This window comes from Python bivittatus, unplaced genomic scaffold (assembly GCF_059951505.1).
Source record: "Python bivittatus isolate LINGU-HERP-01145 unplaced genomic scaffold, Pbiv_v1 ctg000020_np1212, whole genome shotgun sequence".
Taxonomy (NCBI): Eukaryota; Metazoa; Chordata; class Lepidosauria; order Squamata; family Pythonidae; genus Python; species Python bivittatus.
The window spans coordinates 121,279,924-121,304,819 of NW_028277030.1; the positions used below are offsets into that span (position 1 = coordinate 121,279,924).

The following is a 24,896-nucleotide window of genomic DNA, read 5'->3' on the forward strand; positions in this document are numbered from 1 at the left end:
ATGAAATTGTAAGTTTCTACTAGAACAATAAATATAGTATGAAAAGAAGACAAAATTGTTTAGTTTTATGCCTGTGTAGTCTCTCATCTTGTAATCAGAAAAATTCAACTCCAAAAACCTCAAAAGTTAAACACTTTTAAAAACATTGGGGTTACATAATTGCCCAGATATCTTAACATGGGGTTTAAGGACTCCTGAAATGCTCAGAAGAGCACATAAGAAATCCAGAACAGCCCCTGCATAACCGCAAATTTTAAAAATAATTAAAATATCACTAAGGTCTTGAGATCACCAAAATCCTGTAAAATTTCAGGCAGTTTATTTGTGGGAGGAATTACACAGTTGTACTCTGAATGTAAAAATTGTTGTTGGTATTAACAAAAGGGCTCATAGAGCAAAGGAATCATGTATGACATCAACCACTACTCTTTCAGTCACAGAACGCTGTGTATTGGGTTATGAAGTCTGAACAGAAATTCAGCAAACATTCACTTGACCTCAAGAAGAACTGCCAGCATTACTGAGGACACTGTTTTATCATGCTACAGTTCAGTTCAGTTTATATAGTCTGGATGGGATACAGAAGCAGAAAGTGTGTAGCTCAATGTTATTCCAGTATATGAGGGGGAACCAGTCAATCTCTCTGTATGACTATTCTGTAGCAGATATGTGCATGCTCTTCATCAGAGATTCAGCCACAGAAGCCTCTCTTCTTGGATCAATTGAGAGTTAATTATGAATTATATAAATGGTGATCTTAATAAAAATTACAAAGAATGTAATGAACATAAGAGGGAAGAAATACAGTAAAATATTCAGATATCTGAAAAAGAAACAACATTCAATATTGTATTTGACAAATGCACAATCTGAAAATACCTTCTTCTCTGCTCAGTGACCTTTGACACTGATTGCTCATCTGTTCTCCATCATCTTGATGTTTTTGACTGAGCCTCACAAAAAGGGCTTTCTGCATTGCAGGAAGGAAATCAGGTACATTCATAGCTGAATTGTGTCCTGCTGTAGTAGCACAATCTGATTCATACTCATTTCCACTGTTATGTGAATCTGAAGAATTCATATAAGACTGGTGTTCTGTAAATTCTCCTTGCCATGTAGCATCTGCATTAAGTATTACAAATAATTAGTGTTCATTATGAAACTTCAGAAGTTACTTAATAATAAACCCTCTATAAAAATAAAGTGTTGCCAAAAACATAACCAAAGTGAAACTAGAGGCTATACACAATTAGTTCTCAATGGCCGAGGAACATGAAAGATAATGGAGCAGATTTAGGCCCATCTCAGAATCTTTCTTCTATGCATAAAGGTTTAACAATTCCACTCCTCATGATTTGCATGATACCTGCCTCTGACAACCAACCAGTCTTTTCCCCAAATGTGTAGATGTGGATGGGAACTGTCTCAGCAGTTGTATGACAGTTCTTCCAAAACTGAGGATAGCTTGGGGCTCCTTGGCAGCTATATAGGAAAGGCACCTAAAGTACTCTGAACCAAACTGAACTATATATTTTTTTGCTCTGAATCAGGAAAGGCCCAGTGGGGGAGAACTGAAACTTAGGGTGTCTTCAAGGAATGATTTCTAAGCCATCATCGCTCCTTCTTATCAGCTTTTCAGTTCAAAGTAGCAGCACCCAAGGAGGCATACATCCTCTTCCATCGGGGTGGAGGAAGCAGACAAGCGTTCTGCGTGCTACTGTTCTGAGGCACTCCAAGCATTTAAGAAAGGCCAGTGCATAGCCTGCAGCATGAGGAGAGTTGGTGACTAATATTTTTACTTGCTGAGGCAGAAATGATAGGGCTCCTGCATGAAAATGAATCATTGCAATATACCCCTATAGGAAAAAGAAATGTATACATAATATGAGATCTAGTTTGGTGTGGTGGTTTAAGGCAACAGGCTAAAAACCAGGAGACCATGAGTTCTATATCCTGTCTTAGGCATAAAGCCAGTTATGGGTCAGTAACTCTCTCAGCCCTAGGAAGCAGCAAAGGCAAGTCCCTTCCCAAAATCTTGCCAAGAAAACTGCACAGACTTGTCCAAGTAGTTGCCAGGAATCAAGACTGACTTGAAGATATTGAAAAAATATATATACAGAATGCTGTTACAAGTGAGTGTATAATACATGCTTTATACTTATCCAGGGTGTTCCAGATCCCACTAACAAGAATTCTAGAAAGGGATGAAACTGTTCCAATGCAGAGTACATAGATAAGTACCATATCTTTACTTCCATAATATTCCCTATTATAAAGTATGTGCATTTTGAAAACACTTATATGTAAATCTTTAAGGATTAAGACAAGAGCCCTCTGCAAGCATTCACCCAAAACTGCTGAACTTTTAAACTTATCTGCTAATCTTGATATATGGAGTTCCTACAATTTGCAGAGGTTTAGTAAGCATGTTGAAGCTACATTCACTTACAGATTTCCCTACAATTGAAGCTTAGCAAGGTGAGGTTCCTGATTGCAGAAAGACTTGTAAGTAGTCAAATATGTGGATACTCTTTCCCTACGACCCCCCCCAAAAAACTGAAAACTCAATGCATAAAAGTCTTAAGAAATGCCTGTATGGTGCCCAAAGATGCTAGGGATGAGGCTTTCATGCATATCCTCTTAGCCACTTCACACTTAACCCTCAAATTTGGACACCGAATGCCTACAGAAAACTAGGCTGACTGCTAGTTTTAATACATATCAGATGAGTCAACAGATAAGATTATTCAGTTCAGAATGGTGAACTAAAATGAAACAATTTTATAAATTAAAACTTACCACTAGCATCATTGGTTGTCTGGAAATTATGCACAGCCTGATGTGAATAGTAGTTATCATAGAAGTTAGCTGGATTCTGAAGAGACTCATAGGCAGGATTTGGCTGCCGTTCACCAGGAATGTGCTGATATGGTGGACCAGGTGGGCAGTGATTGTCTCTGGGCATGTTTGCCATATGTTCTTGAGCAACTGCACAGTTGTATGACACACCAGGTGGTGTTAAAGGTGGGCCACCCTGATTTCCATGCATAGGTCCGCTGGCTTGAACCTGTGGTCCTAGGTATCCTGCAGGAACTGGCTGCAAAGGTGGACTGTGTGGCACCACTGGACCAATACAGGGATGACCAGGAGAAGCTGGGTGCCCTGCTGGTCCATTATGTCCTGGGCTTGATTCTGTGTTATACATGTGTGGATCATTTCCTTCAAACTCTGGTCCAGGTGGTGATGTACTATTATAGAATGCTGGTGGACTGTAAAACAGAAAGCTAGGTCAAGCACATTTCTGTATGAATATTAAAATCAGTCCACAGTTGACAAGCAGCACTATGGTAAAAAATCTAAGAATGGCAATGTATACTATCTTCCCAAAATTATGTATTTTTAAAGAATTACTACTATTTAATATGTTTTCTTTAATTTGGTTACTCTGTTATATAAATATTCTATTACTATGGCTTCAAGAACTACTAAATAAATTTGATAACAGCATCTCATAGTCTTCAAATGTTTAAAAACCCAGTAAAAAGAATGGAAAGCATTTATTGTTTCAGAACAAAAGAGTATAGGTAAAAACTGCATGTTGGTAATTGTGTAAAATATTAAAACTGAATCCCTTTATAAACTCCTGCTAACATTTGAGATAGGGGTCAGCCACCTTGTCATATGACAGGCACCAATGGGTAAAAAGAGAAAAAATTAAATACAAAGCGTGTAAACACAGATACAATGAAATTTCAAGCACTTTGAGTTTAATTTTTAAAATAAAAGTTGGAGGTCAATGGGCATAATCTAGGGGTGCTGTGGATATTATGATACGATAAGCACCACATTGATTGTATTATAGTAAGACAGTTGCAGAAATTATTTAAAATGAAATTTTATTAGATACCCAACTGTCTATTTAATGTTCTCCAAAGGATTTCAACAGACTGCAATGAGATTTTAAATACAGGCCAGGTTTTAAATTCAAATAGGCAGACAATTATTGAATAATCATAGGTGTCATGTTCATAGGTGTCATTTTTCAATTAAACATACTAGATCTAAAAGCAATTATAAATGTTTGTCACCATTATTTTAAACATTTCATGTAGCTTTGCAGATGGTTACTGACATTAGTAAAGTATCTGTTATCCTAGCTAGAGTACAACAAGGTGGCAAACTATACCTGCTGATCATTATGATACATTTAATGGCTAGTATGTTTGCCATTATCCCTTTCTTTAAAACAGACAATTACCAAACAATAGCCAAAAAGCCAAGTTTAAAAAGCAGAACCACAAGGAAAGTGACCAAAGAATGCATTACTGGATCTTAGTCGAAGCACTGTTTCCTAATCTGGCAATAAATAAGAGATCAGTAAAGAAGAGATTCATATACTTGCACAGATATACCAAATGAGAGAAGGGAAATAGACAGCAAAAAGAAGAGTTGCCCTAGCTGGGTTCTGTGATGCATTCTGAATTCATTTACTGTAAGGTTCCTTTAAAACCATCTATTTTCTGAACTACATTTCCTCATTAAAACTTAATGTACACTTTTAAGAATTCCTAGACTTACGTTTTCCCAATTTTATGTGCTAAATCCACAGTAGGTTTCACAACTATTTCAAAGAGAGATGGAATTTTCTTGAATTCACCAGAGGGATCCTGAAAGTTTTCTGCATCTTCTTCCATAAATGAATATGGCTCTGGTGGGGTGGGCAAAAGTCCAACTCCTGGAGGTGGCTTTGGAAGAGGAACTATTCCACGTTTCCTAAGTTCTTCCACTTCTTTTTCATCATCATTCTGAGGCTCATCTTCAGTATTCAGTACCTAAAAACACCACATTGGAATATAATCAGGTTATATGGGTTCCAGTTGGGTAATTCTGGCAGCTATCTAGAACTTCGTGGCAAAAGCACCTGCTCTATATAGCTCAGATTAAATTAAAATACTTCAGAACAGTTGCCTTCAAAAGAAAAATGTAGGACATCCAACAACATTAAAGCAGCAACACTTATTAAAGTAATTTGGAATCATTCTTCAAAATCCCTCTGTATGAACATTTAACAAAGTACAGGCATACTTTAGCCTAAACTGGAGTACAGAACAGTACTGGGCCCATGAGTTAAATTATATATGGCAATGGACAAAGTACAAATTCTGACTTTCCTTATGTCATCCAGCTGCCTTGGAGGTAGACCTTACAGGGGGAGCACCTTCAAACAACAGCTTATCAGCTTTCCCCACCCCCCACCTTTCTGAAAACAGAAGGTTTTCCCATATGAAAATGATTGGATAAGGGGGAAGGAAACAAGCACATGACTTTATGAAGAAGTTTTGCAGGCTAGAGATTTCCATCCCTTTCTCAAATGTGACTCTACAGACCACCATCCAAATTCTTAGTATTGCCAGTATTCAACTAAAAAAATGTTCCAAAACTGGGGAGGAATAGAGTGTTTCATCAGAAAACAAATTATTTCAAGTAGTTTCCTATTTGAGTAGAATTCAACAATTTCACTCATCATTCTTGACATGGCTAGAGTGGAGCCATACTCTGGTAAACATCACAAATCCAAAATAGGTTTTCTCCCTTAATCTGGAGGTAAAGAAAAGGAATAACCTGCTGAATACACATCACCCATCCTCACCCCAAGTTCAACTGAACATGAATATGTTTTGCTCTTCAGTCAATGGGCACAAGCAAAGAGCCATAGCAAGTCTGCTTTCTGCAAGAGGATTACCTCTGCACAGGCAAACATCCTAGGTCCCTTCCAGTTACAAATCTATTTGTCACACATCCTCCATTTCATATGCATACATGAACTCACATACAAGACTATAGATTGCTTTAACGTACACATGCTCACACATTACAAAAGACAAAAAACAAGAACTGACTTTTTTAAGAAAGTCACAGTAGGACTCTATCCTCTTTCATTAGGTATCTGACTTGTAATGGAAAAGCAGACAGAAGACTTTGGAACAGATTACACTTCCTGAGTGATTGTAACGTCATTAAATATATTAACAAGAGTTTAAGGCAAAGCACAGCATCTTCCACCAAAATATATAAACTGATACTCTTGCTTTGTAGCAGTATATAGGAAGAACAAAAAATAGTCCTGTTTTTCACAGTAGTTTAGGTGCATCTCATGTGCAACTGACTCTCAATCAACTTATCTAGCTTTCTTGAAAAACTGGAAGCATTTTTTATTTAAAAAATGAAATAACCACTTCTAATTGAAATACAACATTTGATTTGGATAGCATTACTTACCTTATCAAGCAGCTCCTTTGTCTCTTTAGTTAGAGGATCATGAGAAAACTTACATTTGTCACCATGGTAGCATTTTGCTCCTGTATGATAGAACTTGCAAGGAAATTCATGTGAACAAATATTAAGGAATCTAAACAAGATAATTTTTAATGCTAGTGAAATTCCCATTGTTTTGGCATTACCTTCCTCTTTATTGTAACATATGCTTAAGAATACATTCCTGAGGCAGAGCTATGGCAGCTTGCCAAGAGAAGTCTTTTCTGTCCTTTGTGAATTGGGGTACTTTTAATTAACTCCAAAGTATTTTAGCCAGGATTTAAGATAAGAAAGCTTGGCCAAGGAGCTCTGGACCCCCTTAAGCTGTCCCTTTACTTTGAAACATCCAGCATCTGCACAGAAGCAGTTTTTAAAAGCTGACCACCTAAAGGTGATTTTATTTGCTTTACTTCTCCCTCCCCTCCCCCTTCTATTCTAGCAGAAGCATTAGAAGAACCTTTGCAAGAACTAATTACTGGTTTATTGCTTTCCCGTACTGGCCTTTTTAACTACAACTTTCTTAATCATCCTAACTGCCCCTGCACCATATTGAGGAAAGAGAGCATTTAAATGAAGCAGAAAACGGCTTTGTGGAGAGATGAACCTTTAGCTGATTTGAAAATTGTCACCACTTTATGAAGGTAATTTTTTTTTAGTTGGAATGAGCTTGGAGTTGGAAATAAGTGGAGAATTGGAATACAGATTCTGTTGAGCTGATACAGAAATCTGATTTGGACATGGAATAATTACACTATTTGCTTAAAGGAATGACTTGTGGGCTTTAATCATATTATTTGCCAAAAAGCTGTCTCTATGAATGCCTATGAATCATAGAGAACTATGACAGTGGAGAAAATTGTTTGTTTGGAACTAATTCTCCCAATGACATACATGGATTGCAAACCAATTTTAATAACATGGTTTCAAGGAGAAAAGTACTTTTTAAATGGAGAAAAAGGAGAAAAACTGTATTTTAAATAGAGCTTAAAAACTACTTTTAAATGGAGGATGAATGATAGGTTGTTACTCTAAGAAGGTATACTACAGAAATGCAAAGAAAACAAATATTTCAATAAATACAACTCCAGGCATGTCAGAGACAACCATATGGAAGGCAAGCTTATATGAGAGGAATTCTTATAAGGGTTGCATAAAAACAGAAAAGAATATGACAGAAGGAAAGTACAAATGGGAAGAAAAAAATAAAACAATTTCATAAAATTAATCCAAAACAACAGGTATTAAGAGAATTAAAAATTAGACTTATTAGAAATGGAAAACTCCAAAAGAAGATAAAATACATCAAACAAAATCATTCTGAGAATGCAAATAAACCAGGATTTTTTTTTGGCATATCAAATTAGAAAAGAGAACTGTTGAGCAATTACTAAGAACAGTGCATGAAATTAAAGAGACAAACACAGTACCAAAGACATGGGAAGAAGCAGACATAACCTTGATCTACAAAGAGGGGAATGATCTGGAGAAACTTCAGTCATACAGCCAATTTCTCTACTGAATGTTGATTACAAGATATTCAGTACAATACTGGTTGAACATCTGACAAAGTGCATTCCTGAAATAATATATACAGATCAAACAGGTTACATTCTAAAGAGGAAGATGAAGGACAACAACAGATTTATAATAAATGCATCAGAATATATCAATAATAAGTAAAAGAAGGTAGCAATAATAATAGACAGAAAAACTTTTGATAATCTGGAGTGGCCTTTCTTATTAGCCATTCTGAACAAAATGAATCCAGGAGAAGAATTTAAAATTTGGGTACAGAGTATATATTAACATCAAACAGCAAAGATTATAGCAAATGGAATACTCTCGAGTTTTCCAATAAGAAAGGGTACAGTGCAGGAGTGTCCACTCTCTCCTCTTTAGAAGTTTTGGCAGACAAAATTTGGGAAGACAAATAAATATTTGAAATCAAAATTCAAGGAGAAGAATACAAGATGAAATGTTATGCAGATACTGTAGTGTTAAGTATTATGCAACCAAAGAGCTCTATAACCTACTGATGAAAACAATCAAAGACTGGTGAATTATCTTATTACAAAATTAGTATGAATACAACAAAGATAATATCAAGATATTTAACCCCAGAAGTAGACAACTTTGTGAAAAAAAGGGACTAGTTGCAAGATAACCAAAAAAAACAACAACAGCAAAACATTTGGGACTTTATCTGACAGGATACAACAAAGGCATATTTCAGAACAATTATAATAAATTATGAAAGGAAATAAAACAAGGTATTGATAGGTGGAAAAAACTAAAACTTTCATGTTTAGGATTTGAGACTGTAAAAATGAATATACTACCCAAGATGAACTTCCTACTATAAATGGAATCAATTCCAGTCTCAGACAAAAGCTTGCAGATTGGCAAAGAATAATCAACAGAGTTATATGGAGCAGAAAAAAATGAGGGTAAGATTCAAAATTTTGCAAGACTCAAAAGAAAGAGACAGATTTGCATTTCCTGTACTTAGATTATCGTGCAAGTTGTCTATCATGGATAAGAGAATGGGTAAAATCCTCAAACAGCAGAATATCAATCACAGGAGCTGACTTTATAGATATTTGTGCTACAAAGAAACAAAAGAAAAGAACTTGAAGGACATATTATAAGACAAAGTTTCAACAGAGAGAATACATGTAGCTCAGAGCTGAACTGTGGAGTTCTTGGTGCTCTCTGAGCTTGGTTGTTTGCTTGCAGATGTTTCATTACCCGATTAGGTAACATCATCAGTGCCTAGTCAGCACCCAGATGATGTTACCTAGTCAGGTAATAAAACGTCTGCAAGCAAACAACCAAGCTCAGACAGCACCAAGGGCTCCACAAGACAAAGTTTGCTAAAAATATGGAATGTTCTGGAAATAAGTCTGGTGACCTTTAAATCAAATGCCTTTTATTTCAGGGGTAATTATAGTAATTATAGTGAGAAAGATTTAATCGCATACAGTATAACAATATGGTACATGCAGATTCAGTCAACAGACTAAAGACACAGCAAGAATTGCTAAATGAAGGTAGGAATCTACCATGGTTGCTGTATTTACAAATTGCTATAGAATAAAAATGTGATCTTAAAAAAGGAGGAACCGTTAGAAAGATGACAAAATTTGAAACACATTAAATTAACATCACCTATTAGGACATATATAAATTGTTACTGAAATATGACCTGGAGATGGAATAAATAAAAAATTGTATGATAAAGTAGATGCAAAACTTCAAAGAAGAAATCACAGTACAACAGTGGGAAGAGTTATGGAAAAAAAATCAATAAAATTTACTCCAAGCTACAATTTAAGAGAAAATTGATATGTTTTACAAATAATATAGAACTCTGTCAATAATTACCAAGATAGACAAATCATATAACAACAAATGTTGGAAATACCATAACAAAGAAGAAACATTTTATCATATATGGTGGTCATGTAAAAAATTCAAAAGTACTGGAAAGAAATACATCAAAAATTCATAAAACTCTAAAAATAAAATTTGAACTGAAACCACAAATATTTCTATTAGGTATGATTCCAGTAAACATTCATGAAAAATATAATTTTTTTAAATACATGCTGTAAGAATAAATTTGGCACAACACTGGAAAAAACTGTGCCAACAATACAAGACTAGGATACTAAAATTGGAGAATATGCAGCAATGGCAATACCGACAATATATATTCATAATAGAAGTTTAAGCAAATTTAAGCAATGGTTAGCAGTTAGGTAAATAAATAGAAGGGAAGGGGAGAATGCATCACTTAAAAGTTTTTCCATAATGCTTTTACTTATGTTTTATTATTAATCATCTATTTTTTTTCTACATAGTTTTTTGTATCTTTAATCTGGTGTATCTTTCTAAAAATTTGTTATAAATTAACCTTAAAAAAGGGGGGAAAAGAATAAATTCCTAAGACTGCTATCTAGTTTACATTAAATATAACTTGTACAGCCTAAAGTTCTTAGGAACACTCTATACACTGTTATAAATGGATTATTTTAAGTGGTATAGCTTCGATCATGATATCACTGAAATGTTTTTGTCAAAGGATATTATGCATGTAAATGCAGTTTTCTCCTTTGGAACAATAACCCTGAATGTAAAATTTGCAGATTTCCTTTTTCTTTTCTATTTCTGCATCATGATCAAATTTACACTGGTCTCCCTGTAACATAAAGAGATATTATCAGTTTCAATAGTGACTTTTTACATTTCATGCTGAATATACAATGACAAAATATTATTCTTTGTTTAATTCCCCCCTTCAAAGAAAATTAAAAATTAATTTTACACCAAAAAGATAAAATGAATAATAAATGATACAAAGGATATGAAACTAAGACTTCATGTCATAAAACAGATTAGAAATCCACAAATTCTATCAACAGACTCTGTATTCACATATTGATAGAACTGCTAAAGCAGCTGTATTCAGTGATGCAACACTATGCAAGAATATCTAAGTGTTAACTAGTACAATAAATGCTGCATATGTTCAATACTAAATATGAAAGTTCACAAGAGATTTTAGAAATATAGCAGCCAAAAACACCTGCACCAATCTTTGTAATATTCTAAGCAATAATTTTCTCTAGTATTGTTCATGCTGAATACATGAAAAGTTCCCAAAAATCAAATAAATCCTGGATATAATTTTTCTATAATTATTTTTTATGGTTGTTGGTTTTTGATTATTGTAAGCCTCCTAGAATTTATGGATTTGGCATTTGGAAAGTGATGTAATAAATAATTCAACTTTGAACAAGCTGGAATAAAATCTATAAATCACCTACTCTCTGCAGAAAAAAGTACAATTATATATTCACCTTAATACATCGGGCTTCTAAGAAATATTTACAAATTTGTTTTCCCTTGTGTTCCACCGTATGCTGGTTTATGAATGCCTGACTCATAGTAGGCCATTTCTTTACTGGCTTCATTTCCTGCTAAAACAAATGCCCCATTTTAATGTGGTAATTCCTCAAATGTCACTCAAAATCAAAACAGTTATAGCACTCAAATGACAAGATAAAGTATCTATTCAAACTTCTTGAAATATTTTATGGTTAAACAATTTCCATGCATACATATGTACAGTATGTATATTGATAAGAACAATATTCTTATCATAAAAGATACCAATGTTGGGCACAGCTGTACAGAAGCTTCCCGTCTTAATGAACAAGCAAGCAATAAACAGCTATCTTGAAAATCAAAACACAATAAAGACTGAAAAGTTTTTTTATTTTTTGGTTTTAAGTAGTAGGGATATGAAAATGACAATTCAACCATTAGCTGTTCTCCAAACCAAAATTTTCCTGCTATTAAGTTCACTAGGATTATATTTGTATTACTTTGGTTTTGCAAATGCAGCTGTCACTGACTGTTAACAGGTATCTTAATTATGTTACTCACTGTCATAACACAGGTATCTTAGGTCGCACTGCTAGGGCTGCTGAAGGCACAGCACTTCACACTGTACAGTTTTGTACTGAGCTTTAACAAAAACCACAATTTTTAACGCAGTAAACATTTCCATTTCACTTACTTCCTCAGATCCTTTATTTACCCCTCTTCCTCTTCCACGGTCTTTGCGCTTCAATTTCTTTTGCATGCTGCGCCCTCGGCCAATACCGTAACTATTGCTTGTTTGTGTAGCACCTAAAAGATTACACATTTCAGGCTGAATATAATATACATATTATGGTCCAGAAGAGAAACTATATAATACATACCACTTATATTTTTCTGTGTAGTGATTATTCATTAAACTTGACATATTGCCAGCTTTAAAGTGTCTTGGCAGTTTACAGAAAAACCCATTTAAAATAATTAAAAACCATTTAAAATAGGAAGTAAACAATATTCACTGATAAAATTGACAATTATTTTAACTGTTAAAAGACTGTTCAAAAATATGACTTAATGACCTTTTGAAAATTAATAAGGATGTTATATCCTTCAATTCTGCAAGGGACTGCATTCCAAAGAATTGGAGCAGCAACGTAAAAAGGCTTGACCCCAAATGCCAGCAGATAGATTGCAGCAACTGTAGGCAAACCGTTTCAGATGAACTGACTAGCCATGGAGATTCATCTAGAAAAAGACATTCTTCCAAACAGCCTTGGCCCAACCCATGTTCTTAAAGATAACCACCAGTACTTTGTATTCTGCCCAGAAACAAACTGGCAAACAGTGCAGTGTTTTAAGCACAGTCTCTGTGTTCTTCCAGAGACCAACCTGACTGCCAACTTCTGTACCAAATAAAATTTCCAGACTAGACGAAAAGCAGCCCCACATACATTACAATAACCAGGCCTGGAGGCTACCAGCACATGCACCAGTTTCAAGGTACTTCTGTAAAGGACTTTTTGAGATTTCTAAGCAAGTTGTTTCTGAATTTAAATTCAGAATACTTTACAGATACTTTAAAAAGATAATTTACTGAACAAGCTGTAGTTTATGTATAACTGACAATAGTTTTACATTGTGTGAGGGGTTTTTACTCTGATCAAGCCTTCAGTGAAGCACTCCTTTAACATGGCTCCCCAAAGTGAAGCAGCACCCTACTTCTAATCATCCCAGTGGAGCTGCCAGGCAACACTGAGGCAGCCATTTAATTGGCCTTCTAAACATTTCTGATGAAGTGAAGTGGCCAGCCTCAACATTTCAACTGGAGGTATCAAGGCTGAGGACCTCATTTTTCCATACTGAACCACCACTTCATTTGAGTGACTGGAGTTAAGGGTGCCCTGCAAAGAATTGCTTTGCACAATGTGTGGACCAGATAGTCACTAGGAAAATGGTCAAGATTTGGTTTATAAAACAATTTAATTTTGGCAACTCATGGCAAGTTTAGACCCTATTTGCAAAATATTGCCTATCATTTGTGTATAAGAAAAATATTTTTGTAAGTTATTCCATGCTTACATGTTATGTCCCCAGATCTGAATGTCCCATAATAGAGTATTATCTGGACCCCTTTCAGTCAGGATTCAGGCCTGGGCATGGGACTGAAACAGCACTGGTTGTGCTTTTGGATGACCTTTGGCAGGAATGGGATAGGGATAGTGCATCCATCCTGGCTCTATTTGACTTCTTGGTGGCCTTCAATACCATCAACCATGGCATCCTTCTGGATTAGTGTGAGGGAGTAAAGTTTGGAAAAGTAGCTGTAGCCAGGCAGAAACACTTCTCACCCCATTTCTCTTATACATTTATTCATTAGCTCACAACCTTACTCACAAGCATCCAAGCTGACATTCCAGCTGCCTATTGAGCCACACCCTCACATTTCAAGGATGTGCCAACGTCCAGAGGCAGCCTCGCACCACCCAGGCTCTTAGCTTACAAAAACAAATGGTAAGACAGAGTGGGGAGGGGCGTGTAGGAGAAAAGGAGATAGGAAAACAGCAAGCAGGCAGGGAAGCAGGAGGCGATGTCTGGAGATTGACAGCTATTACAGGCAGGCAAGAGGACTATCGGTCAACTGCCAGGACCACAAGCAACAGTAAGCATATCCTGGTGGGATTCCTGCCTGGAGCTTGGCTTGGGAGCTCAGCTGGAGTGCTCAAAACCAACAGTGCTTAAGAGCAGAGCTTGGAGCTTGGCAGCAACTAGAAAAGGAACAACCACACCGAGGCAGCACCTCATCCCAACTAGTGCAAGAACTTTTGGGAAAAGGCAAAGTATGCTACTTTATAGACTTTGAGACTTTTGTTTGAACTGAGTATAAAGGACTGAGTAGTAAACATGTATTTACATGGCAACAGCAACTTGCAAGTCCTAGATGGATGGAGTTGACCCAGAGCAATAGCCTGTTGTTGAGGAAAGTGCGTGCTTCAATAAAGCATTGTGTACAGATTTGATGCACTGTGGTGTGTCCAGTCCTTGGAAAGCAAAGAATCCTCATAATCAGCAATGTAGGGTGGAATTGGGTGGCACTGTATTGTGCTGGTTCTCTTCCTTCCTCCCCAGCTGATACCAGTCGGTGTTGATCGGGAGTGAGAGGTCCCACCCTTGGCCCCTACTATGTGGGGTTCAACAGATTCAGTATTCTCTCCATTCCTGTTTAACATCTACATGAAGCTGCTGGGTGAGATCATCTGTCACCATGGGGTGAGGTATCATCAGTATGCTGTGATATCCAATTATACATCTCTGCCCCTGGCAAACTATGTGGTATGGCTGATTCCTGTCTCGGTGCCTGGAGGCTGTGGGGGACTGGATAGGGAACAACAGGCTTCAACTGAACCCTGGCAAGACCAAGTGGCTTGAGGTTTGGGGGCCTTCTGGATCTGTGAATTTATCATCTTTGGTGCTGGATGGGGTTGTGCTGCCCCAAACAGACATTGTGCACAATCTGGGGGTTCTTCTGGACTCATGACTCCTGCTTGAAGAGCAGGTGGCAGTCATAGCTAGGAGGGCCTTTGCACAACTTTGTGTTGTGCACCAGTTGTGTCTGTTCCTGGATCGGGAGGCTTTACCCTCAGTTATTCATGCCCTTGTCACCTCCCAAATGAACTACTGTAACATGCTCTACATGGAGCTATGCTTGAAAGGTATCCAGAAGCTTCAACTGGTGCAAAATACAGTAGCGTGGGCAGTTTATGTGTGCTCCTAGAACTGCATGTTACACTTCTGCTTTGTGAGCTGCACTGGTTGCCAGCTTGCTTCTGGGTTCAATTTTACAATTTCAATTGCGAAATGGTTATATTGTATGTGGACTTTGAGCCCACTCTCCCAATCACTCTCCCATTTGTTTATATTTATGTTTTTAATTGTTTTGTTTCAATTGTATAACACCCAGAGTCACATCTGTGAGATGGGCAGGTATATAAAATAGACAGACAGACAGAGAGACCGACCGACTGACCGCCCGCCCGCTATGTGGCAATGTTGGGGTTATCTGGCCAAAATAATACATGTTTTAATTACATTACTTCTGGGCTACTGCAATGTGCTTCATATAAAGCTGCCTTTGACAATATTCTGAAATGGTCTAGGAGGCTGCAGTTCATTCATTACCAAATGCTGCATAAACAGAGTGTAAAACTCCCTCGCTAAAATAGGTACACTGGTTTCTAATTTTAATCAAAAGTGCTGGCATTAATGACCTTTAAAGCCTTGAATGGTTTAAGAACAGAATATTTAATGGACTGCTTCTGTATGAATCCTCTATGTTGAGATAATTTTCAGAGAATTCCTTGTACATCTCAAAACTTTACAATCTGTATGACTGGAATTAAGAACATCTTTTTGATAACTTATATCTAGGCTTTATACTTCCATTTTGATGGACACATATCTCACTCCATGTATGATCTTGTTTTATTTAATATTTAAATATTTTATTGCTACTTTAGAAATTCTCTACTGGTTTGTTGCTTTTTGTTTATGTATTTTTATTGGGACCTACCGAGGACCCTATGGAGGATAAATAGGGTAGGTATGTTCTAAATAAACAAGTTAATGTTATCACTGAGCCTATTTGAAGGGGTTTTGATTACCAGCTATCTAATTAAATGTAATCAAACTAGCATCTAACAGAGTGCTTTCTGAAAATATAGAGGTTGTCAATTCCCGATTTCAAAGTTCTGGCAACTTAAATTTGGTTAAACAGTAAAACAAGTATTCAAATTATTTTCTGGGCAGGAAAAACATAATTATGCTTTTAATGTGTTTCTTTTGAGTACAGGTAGTCCCCGGATTAAGAACACCCAGTTTAAGGATGACCCATAGTTAAGAACAGAGCCTATTGTTGCAAAATTCAAGTTAAATATACAATGATTCAAGTTAAATACACAATGGTTTGAGTTAATTACACAATACTACTTATACAGTATTATATAATAATACTGTTCTGACTTACATACAAATTCGACTTAAGGACAGACCTTGGGAACGGAATTTGTTCTTAAACTGGGGACTACCTGTATTAGCTGAAGAACAGTTTGGAATCCTTTAGCACAAGACCCTTTAACCAACATGAGACTGAAGTTGCAAAGTCAATTAATTTAATCCCCAAAGTTTCAATCTTTTCAGATCCATAACCCATGTTTAATTTACATGGAACCTGCATTTCTCTAGGATGACTAAATACAGAACAGAATTCAAGAACTGTATGGAAGAGGGACTTTGGGTAGGTCCAGAATGAAAAAAACTGCTCCTATCATTTTTTCCTTTCCTTTAATGAAGAAATTCTCTGCTTTGCGCCTGATCTTCAACTGGGTACAGTTCTCTTTTTCTTAAGAAAAAGCACGCATCTCATTGAAAAGCATCAAAAGGTATGTATCAAAGGCAGTAATAATGCTAGCCATTCCAAAGTTAATATGCTTACACAGAAAAATTATTACATTAACTGGACTTCAGGGAAAAGCATTAGCACATATAATTCCTCTTTTTATTAGTGTGTAATTGTCATTCTGGAATAATATAACTATGTTGTCTGTGTTCTCTTATGTTGAAATTTCCCATTCTTTCCAACAAAGTGAACCTTTTTGGATATAGGAAAGCAGTCTAGACTGGAAAACAAAGTCATAAACCTAATGAACCTATAAACGTATAATTAAATTATTGGAAATGTAATGGTGATATGGTTAATAGTGAAATGATTATTGACAGTTTTACTGCTGCTAATGGATTAATAGTTAAGTACTGGAATAATAAACGTGTATTCCACTGTTGCTATAATACCATTCTGCATAGCTAGGTACCAACTCAGATCTAACTATTCTTCAATTACCGCCTTACCTTTGTGAATCCCTTTCATCCCTTGCTTTTTCCCTGGTTCTTTTGAAATTGGAGCTTCTAAATCGTTAGTTTCTTTAGCTTGCCTATACTGCTTTAACTGGTCAGCAAAATCTTCTTTCTCATCTTCATTGTAGCCAAAATCATCACTGTAATTATCATAATCTTTGCTTTTTGATTTTTTATTATGCTGTGTCTTCTGTGAAGAGGTGTATTTTCCTGAAATATGCCCATGCTGGATAAAAGATAATGATAATTAGAAGCATATTAGGATACTAATTAAGAACAAATATCTAGGATATGACATGTCAAGATTCTACCTGGGATTACCAGCATAGATAGCATTTACCCTACTAATGTTTTCTGTACTCTAACTTTAAAAAACATACTATCACTATTGTACTACTACTATGCACTTTCAAAAGTGGGAGGAAAATGTTTCTAGTACATGATCACCCCCAGACAAATTGACAGTTAAGGTAAGGTATCTGCTCGTTTGATTATGGGTAAATACTGGTCTTGAAAGATTCTAAGATAAAATGAGTATAGTTGGATTACCACATGTCTCTTTTTTTAAATAAATTTTTTTCCTCTACACTGTACATATAATTCATGTGAAAAGGGCTACAGTAGAGAGTGCTTTTTCAGGCAGAGCACTAATTTTGTCTCCACGTGAAGCTAACTGTATATATGCAAGTAATTAAGCTGGATGAGAAAGTCTTAAAATTAGAGCTGCAGAGAATAATGAAAATTCTTTTAAGCTTCAAGCTATCACAGGATTATGGATGCAAACAGCTCTGGTACAGACAACTTTCACATCCTTTTTTTTATATCCTCTTTCTACTTATTCTGATGGGAGATTAATATATATATACAAGACTTGTACTTTCTTTTTCTGCAGGCATTCTATTTTCATCTTTCTTTTCTTCCATGCCCATTTCTCCTTCAGCCATGCTATACCCCTTTTTTACAAGGAAAATAGCCAATTTGATGAATTCCAAAAACAAGAAAAAGATCAATATTACAGTAAATTGTCTGGAAAACTTCCTTCCACCATTTTGGATTTCCTTTTTAAATTTTTTTAAATGTTGGCATTACTTCCAATCATATTAAGCCTTCATATGATTGCTGAAAATGTTAAATAGAAGTGATTTCAACTCAAATTAATTTGTTGAAGTCAAACTATTATTGCACTTTTAATTTTAATATCCATATAATTCATTAATCTATGTTAAATCAAGTCCCAACCAAAATTAGTCCAGCATTAAAGAAATAGTTTATGATTCTGCATCTTCTTGGGCTAATCAAGTGAAACTGGATGTTCCACTCAAGTTATTTTATGTAAATAATGGAAAAAGCTTTCTAATAAATTGAGGAACATAAGAAGCTTTAAAATGTCTCTTTTTTCCATAAGAGATATTTACCAGACTCGCTTATCTATTATCTCATATTAATATTAATATCATGCACATGGAGCAAGCAGCTGAACAGTATTCATGGAGGCTTATTTAGACAACATGTGCAGCTTCACTATACATTTCAATATTAGTGGGTGTTTAGCGCCCTGACAACACTCCCTGAGTTATTCGCCAACTCTCCATCTTTTTTGGAAGCTATTTATTATTTGGATTGTTTTTGTATTGTATTTTAATGAATTTTATCTCTGCTGTAAACTGCCCAGAGTCGTTTCAACAAGATGGGTGATGACACATTTGCTATATAAATAAATAAAATATAAATTATGAAAAATAATATGGTGGAGATACCAGAAATCCAAGGTGATATCAATTTCCTTTCAAAATGTGTGAACTAAATGGAGGATTTTCATACAAATTGGGAAAAGGGCAGAAACAAAAATGATTTCATTTTGACTGGAAGATTTACTTACCCAAAAAAGACTACATCTTTTTATATATCCCTTACATCTACATCACAAAAATAGTAACAAACCAGAAACTAGAATTATATATTTTGAAAATAATACAGTACAGTTATATGTCTAAATATATAATTCCAAAGAAAAATTAAGAAGAATGGGTAAGATCAAGTGCCTATTTAAATACTGTGGAAAAACCAACAAAACGAAGTTCATTTTGAAAGCTGTACCTGAAGGAATGAAGACTCATAATCTCTATAGAAACCAGCTCCTTTCTTATGAGATCTTTCTGTACGTTCGGCATCAGAATCAATGCTATAGTCAGAACTGTCATCACTAGAAGGTGAATTATGCTGAAAAGCAAGAAGTTTCATTTATGCAATGCTGTAGCATGATCATACAGTATGTATGTATGTATTGTATGCCTATGTTTATGTGTATGATTAAAACTGCTGCAGACAAGTATATCTGAACAAAAATGAGTGCAAGCTAGGGTTATACAAGGCAAATTAGCACAAGGACCAGCTTATCACCAATTAAGGTAGATTGTGCATATAGCTTTATGCAGTATTGGAACACTTAATGAGCCTTGCCAGTATACATTTCGGTTCACATGGAAATAAGAATGTTAGAAGCAGCATGTGATGATGGTTCAGTGGACTGCTTCTCTTGGCTACCTTGCAGTCTGTAGGGAACCTCACCTTGCAGTCTGTAGGGAACCTCACCTTTCCAATGACTTAATATTCAGTGAACTAATTAATTCAAGGGCATTCCAGTATAGCTTACATTTTGTTTGAAATGGAAAAGCATTTACTAGTTAGACATAAACTGCATAACTTGTTGAAGAACAAACCTTGTGTTTATCTCGTCTTCTCCTTTTTGATTTTTTCTTCTCTTTTTCTTTTTTGCGCTTCTTGCGTGATTTTCTATGAGATTTTTCATTTTTAGGTTTATCTTCAGCTTTTGTGCCTTTCTCTTCCTTATCTTCTTCAAGTCCAGCATCATCTATTTCACCATCTTCAAGTTCACCATCCTCTCTGCTTAAGAAAGGTATAGTTTAGATAAAATAAGAATCTGGAAAATTCAAGGAGACAATACAAAATTATTTATGTCCATGTGTCTATTACTCAAAATAATGATATTCATTTAAATATGCTCACTAAAAATTAGCATCTAGCAGTATATAAGTCCACACAACTTCAACTGCAATTGTCTTACTATTATTTTAATAAATATACAGTGCATTCGGAAAGTATTCAGACCCCCTTCACTTTTTTCAATTTTGTTATGTTGCAGCCTGATACTACAATTGTTCAAATTCACTTTTTTTCCTCATTAATCTACACTCATACCCCATAATGACAAAGTGAAAACAGAATTTTAGAAATGTCTGTAAATTTATTAAAAAGAAAAACCTGAAATAACACAAGTACTTAAGTATTCAGACCCTTTACTCAGTACTTTGTTGAAGCACCATTGGCAGCAATTAAAGTCTTGAGTCTTTTTCGGAATGACGCAACAAGCTTTGCACACCTGGATTGGGGGATTTTCTGCCATTCTTCTTTCCAAATACTCTCAAGCTCCATCAGGTTGGATGGGGACTGTCGGTAGACAGCCATTTTCAGGTCTCTCCAGAGATGTTCAATAGGGTTCAAGTCAGGGCTCTGGCTGGGCCACTCTATGACATTCACAGAGTTGTCCCATTCCTGTGTTGTCTTGGCTGTGTGCTTAGAATCGTTGTCATGTTGGAAGGTGAACCTTTGGCCCAGTCTGAGGTCCTGAGCACTGTGGAACAGGTTTTCATTGAGGATATCTCTGTACTTTGCTCCATTCAGCTTTCCCTCAACCCTGACCAGTCTCCCAGTCCCTGCTGCTGAAAAATACCCCCACAGCATGATGCTGGCACCACCATGCTTCACTGTTGGGATGGTATTGGGCAGGTGATGAGCGGTGCCTGGTTTCTTCCAGACGTAACGTTTAGGCCAAACAGTTCAATCTTGGTTTCATCAGACCAGAGAATCTTGTTCCTCACAGTCTGAGAGTCCTTCAGGTGCTTTTTTGCAAACTCCAAGCGGGCTTTCCTGTGTTTTGCACTGAGGAGAGGCTTCTGTCTAGCCATTCTACCAGAAAGCCCAGATCAATGGAGGGCTGCAGTGATGGTTGTCCTTCTGGAACTTTGTCCCATCTCCACACAGGATCTCTGGAGCTCAGTCAGAGTGACCATCGGGTTCTTGGTCATCTCTCTTACTATGGCTCTTCTCCCCTGATTGCTCAGTTTGGCCGGGCAACCAGCTCTTGGAAGAGTCCTGGTTGTGCCAAACTTCTTCCGTTTGAGAATTAGGGAGCACACTGTGCTCTTGGGAACCTTCAGTGCAGCAGAAATTTTTTTGTAGCCTTCCCCAGATCTGTGCCTTGCAATAATCCTGTCTGAGCTCTGCAGGCAGTTCCTTTGACCTCATGGCTTTTGCTCTGATACAGTATGCACTGTCAGCTGTGAGGCCTTCTATAGAGAGGTGTGTGCCTTTCCAAATCATGTCCAATCAATTTAATTTACCACAGGTGGACTCCAATCAAGGTGTAGAAACAACTCAGCAATGATCAAGAGGCACCTGAGCTACATTTCAAGTGTTGTTGCAAAGGGTCTGAATATTTATGCCAATGTGATATTTCAGTTTTTCCTTTTTAATAAATTTACAGACATTTCTAAAATTCTGTTTTCACTTTGTCATTATGGGGTACTGAGTGTAGATTAATGAGAAAAAAAGTGAATTTGAACAATTGTAGTATCAGGCTGCAACATAACAAAATTGAAAAAAGTGAAGGGGGTCTGAATACTTTCCGAATGCACTGTATATTGCCTTATAACTTGTTCTCAAAGTAATTCTGAACTATAAAATTCCTCAGCCCCAATCTCTATATAAAAATATATTAATGAAGCAATAGAGGAAAGCAGAAAGAGACAAAACTAATAAAGCACTAAAATCCAACATTATAAATCAGTAATTAATCTTTCTTACTGGTGCAATCATTATAACATCTACTTGATGGACAAGACATTCTGATTCAAAACCTGGAAGAAATGTTTTTAGAGACAGTGTAGTGCAGTAATTAAACTGTGAGACTAGATGCGGAGAGACCCAGCTTCTACTCCACTCTCAGCCTCACATCACAAAGTTGCTGCTATGGGGCAAAAATAGACTTTCCACTGCATTTAAACACATGCCAAATAAAAATACTAAGAGTAAAAAATAAACTAAATGAATTATCCATTCATTTTATAACATGTTATTGTATAATTACAATATATATAGAAATACATAATTATGAAATATTATATAAATTGATAATTAGTTTACCCAGTTAAATAGGCCAAATGGTATTTAAAATGATGCTATTATATGTTTCTCTTTCCTTCATTTAAAGGTTACTTTACATAAATTATAGCTATGTATTTTATTTATTTATTTTATTTTTGTCCAACTCAAGACAGTGTATATACCTAAAGCTCCTGCTTCCAATTTTGCCCACAACAAAGTTGTGAGGTGGGCTAAGAGTTTGACTGATCCTAAGTAACTCAGCTGGCTTTCATGCCTAAGGAAAGACTAGAAGACTGTCTCCTGGTTTCTACCCAGCACCTTAGCCACTATACCAAATTGACTCAAACAATTTTAAATTGTTTAACTTAAAAATTTATTCATGGCTGTTTTTCTAATTTATTCTTTTAAAATTGTATTAAGGGAACATTTTAGTCTGAAAATTACAGAAAAATCTAAATCTCTCTTAAGGATTATGGTTCTTGCTCAATAAAGCAAGTATTAGAAAAAAGGATTTAAACTGGATTTAACGTACCTAGCTATGCTTAATATGCTGCCTATTTGTCTCTAAGCAAAACTGTCAACAACTGATAGTAACATAATACTGAAAAAATGTAGTTCAAATTCTAGTGAAATTGCTAAACCTACAAATAAAAAGAAAAGTTATATAAAAGTTTATATACATATAAAGGAACACCATAAAAGGGGATTCTCCACAAATTTAAAATATTTTAAAGGACACATAGCTACCCATTTGCTCTGAATATTGGCTGAAACTGAACATAGAAAATAAGGCTATGAACTTGTTTTTGGACTTTAAGTTGGGGTCACATAGCTGAACAAATCTTCATGCAAAAACATAAAGCAAACTATGTATCATTAGAGAAAGATTCTGTACTAGCCTTTTCCATGACATGCCAATTTCCTACAAGGAACATTTTTTAAAATATATATATATTTTTAAAAGCACTTTAACAAAAAAAGTGAAAGAAATACAATAAAGAAAAAAACATGTTAATATACCATAATAACAGTGAACAATTACAATTCTATACATACTATCTTGGAACAGGGCACTATACCAGAGTGGGTTTTTTTAGCAGAAGCCTAGTAGCTATGGAATATCTTCACTCTTAAATGTTCACCTCCAACATATTTTGGCACAAACCAAAGTTTTCAAACTCTTAGGCCTTTTAGCTCTCATATATTTCTACTCTACCTTGCATTCTCTGCACTTTTTGAATGCTGTTTATATTATTGTATTGCTTTTCATTTTAGTTAGAACTTTTCTTTTTGTTTGTAGTGTACATTGCCCTGAATTACAGGGCAACTTAATACATTTTATAATAAATAAAACCAAATATAATGCAGAGATCATGCAACTTTTTTGGACCAGTGGGCACATTTGGAATTAAGAGAATACCACATGCATTCTCACAACGTAAGTGTCCTAGTAGACAAGACAAATCACAAGACATCCATCTGCCTCCTATTATAAACATTTGGAGGATGAATTATTACAACTGTTGCAAAAAATGATGAATTCTATTTTACAGACTGGAAAGATACTAGTTGGACAGAGGCCAATATGGCATTAATACCTAAAGAAGGTCAAGACTTGACTTCACCAAAAAATTATTACTCAATATCATTACTGAATAATAATTATAAGTTATTCACAATGATTTTAGCTGAGAGGAGGAAGATGGTTTTACAGAACTTTATTCATGAAGATCAGTGTGGGTTTTTACCTAAAAGACAGCTGAGGGACAATATTAGAAAGATACTGGATATTTTGGAAATAAAAGAGAAACATATAAATTACATGTGTTTGCTGATGACTTGGTGATAAAACGAAGATGTTATCAAAGAATATGAAAATGGAAAACCAAATGGAATTGATGGAAAAATTAGTTTTAAGATTGAGAAAAAAGTGAAATACGTGGGTATCACTATGACTAGCATGAATTGTACGTTATACCAGAATAATTATGTTAAGACACGGAATGAAATCAAGAAGGACATGTTAAGATGGGAGAAATTACAATTGTCATTACTGAGAATTTCTGTGATAAAAATTAATGTTTTGCCAAGAATGGTGTTTTTGTTTCAAACAGTATCTATTATGACAACTGATGTACCATTTAAACAATGGCAGAAAATATATCTAAGTTTCTATGGCAAGGGGAAAAAAACAAAGAGTTAAATATAAAATACTTCATTTTATATTGGGACTGCCTGACTTGAAATTGTATTTTGCAGCCTGCTGCTTAGTCTGGATGCAGGAGTGGGTTTTTCTAAAAAATAAGAGAATTTTAGAATTAGGAGGACACAATCTGAGGTTCTGATGGCCTGGTTTTCTATGGTACAATAAAATTAAGGTTAATATAGATTTTAAGAATCATTATATAGAAGTGCCATATTGAGAATGTGTGTGTATGTATGTATGTATGTGTGTGTGTGTGTGTGTGTATGTGTATGTATGTATATATATATATATATAATATATATAAACGCAGACTGTGCCCAAAAATGCTTTTATGGGTCTCAGCACAAGCAGCATTTTACAGGAAAGAAGCAGCAGATAAAGAAAAATAGTTAACTTA

General features: G+C 35.5%; 1 protein-coding gene across 4 annotated transcripts in view; it reads right to left on the bottom strand.

Annotated features, from left to right (window-relative positions):
* ZC3H6 (zinc finger CCCH-type containing 6) overlaps positions 1 to 24,896 on the bottom strand; it is a 33,520-nt gene that overhangs the window by 2,440 nt on the left and 6,184 nt on the right. For 2 of the 4 annotated variants that reach the window (XM_088148382.1, XM_088148397.1), the window contains exons 2-11: positions 19,830 to 20,013; positions 19,207 to 19,329; positions 17,104 to 17,335; positions 11,900 to 12,012; positions 11,178 to 11,297; positions 10,403 to 10,516; positions 6,280 to 6,387; positions 4,579 to 4,832; positions 2,800 to 3,269; positions 880 to 1,122 (exon numbers count right to left, since the gene is read on the bottom strand). In XM_088148382.1, the coding sequence (XP_088004508.1) occupies positions 880 to 1,122; positions 2,800 to 3,269; positions 4,579 to 4,832; positions 6,280 to 6,387; positions 10,403 to 10,516; positions 11,178 to 11,297; positions 11,900 to 12,012; positions 17,104 to 17,335; positions 19,207 to 19,329; positions 19,830 to 20,013 (1,961 nt within the window). Of the gene's footprint in view, positions 1 to 879; positions 1,123 to 2,799; positions 3,270 to 4,578; positions 4,833 to 6,279; positions 6,388 to 10,402; positions 10,517 to 11,177; positions 11,298 to 11,899; positions 12,013 to 17,103; positions 17,336 to 19,206; positions 19,330 to 19,829; positions 20,017 to 24,896 lie in introns of all 4 variants that reach the window. The other 2 variants (XM_088148374.1, XM_088148388.1) reach the window with 2 other exon arrangements.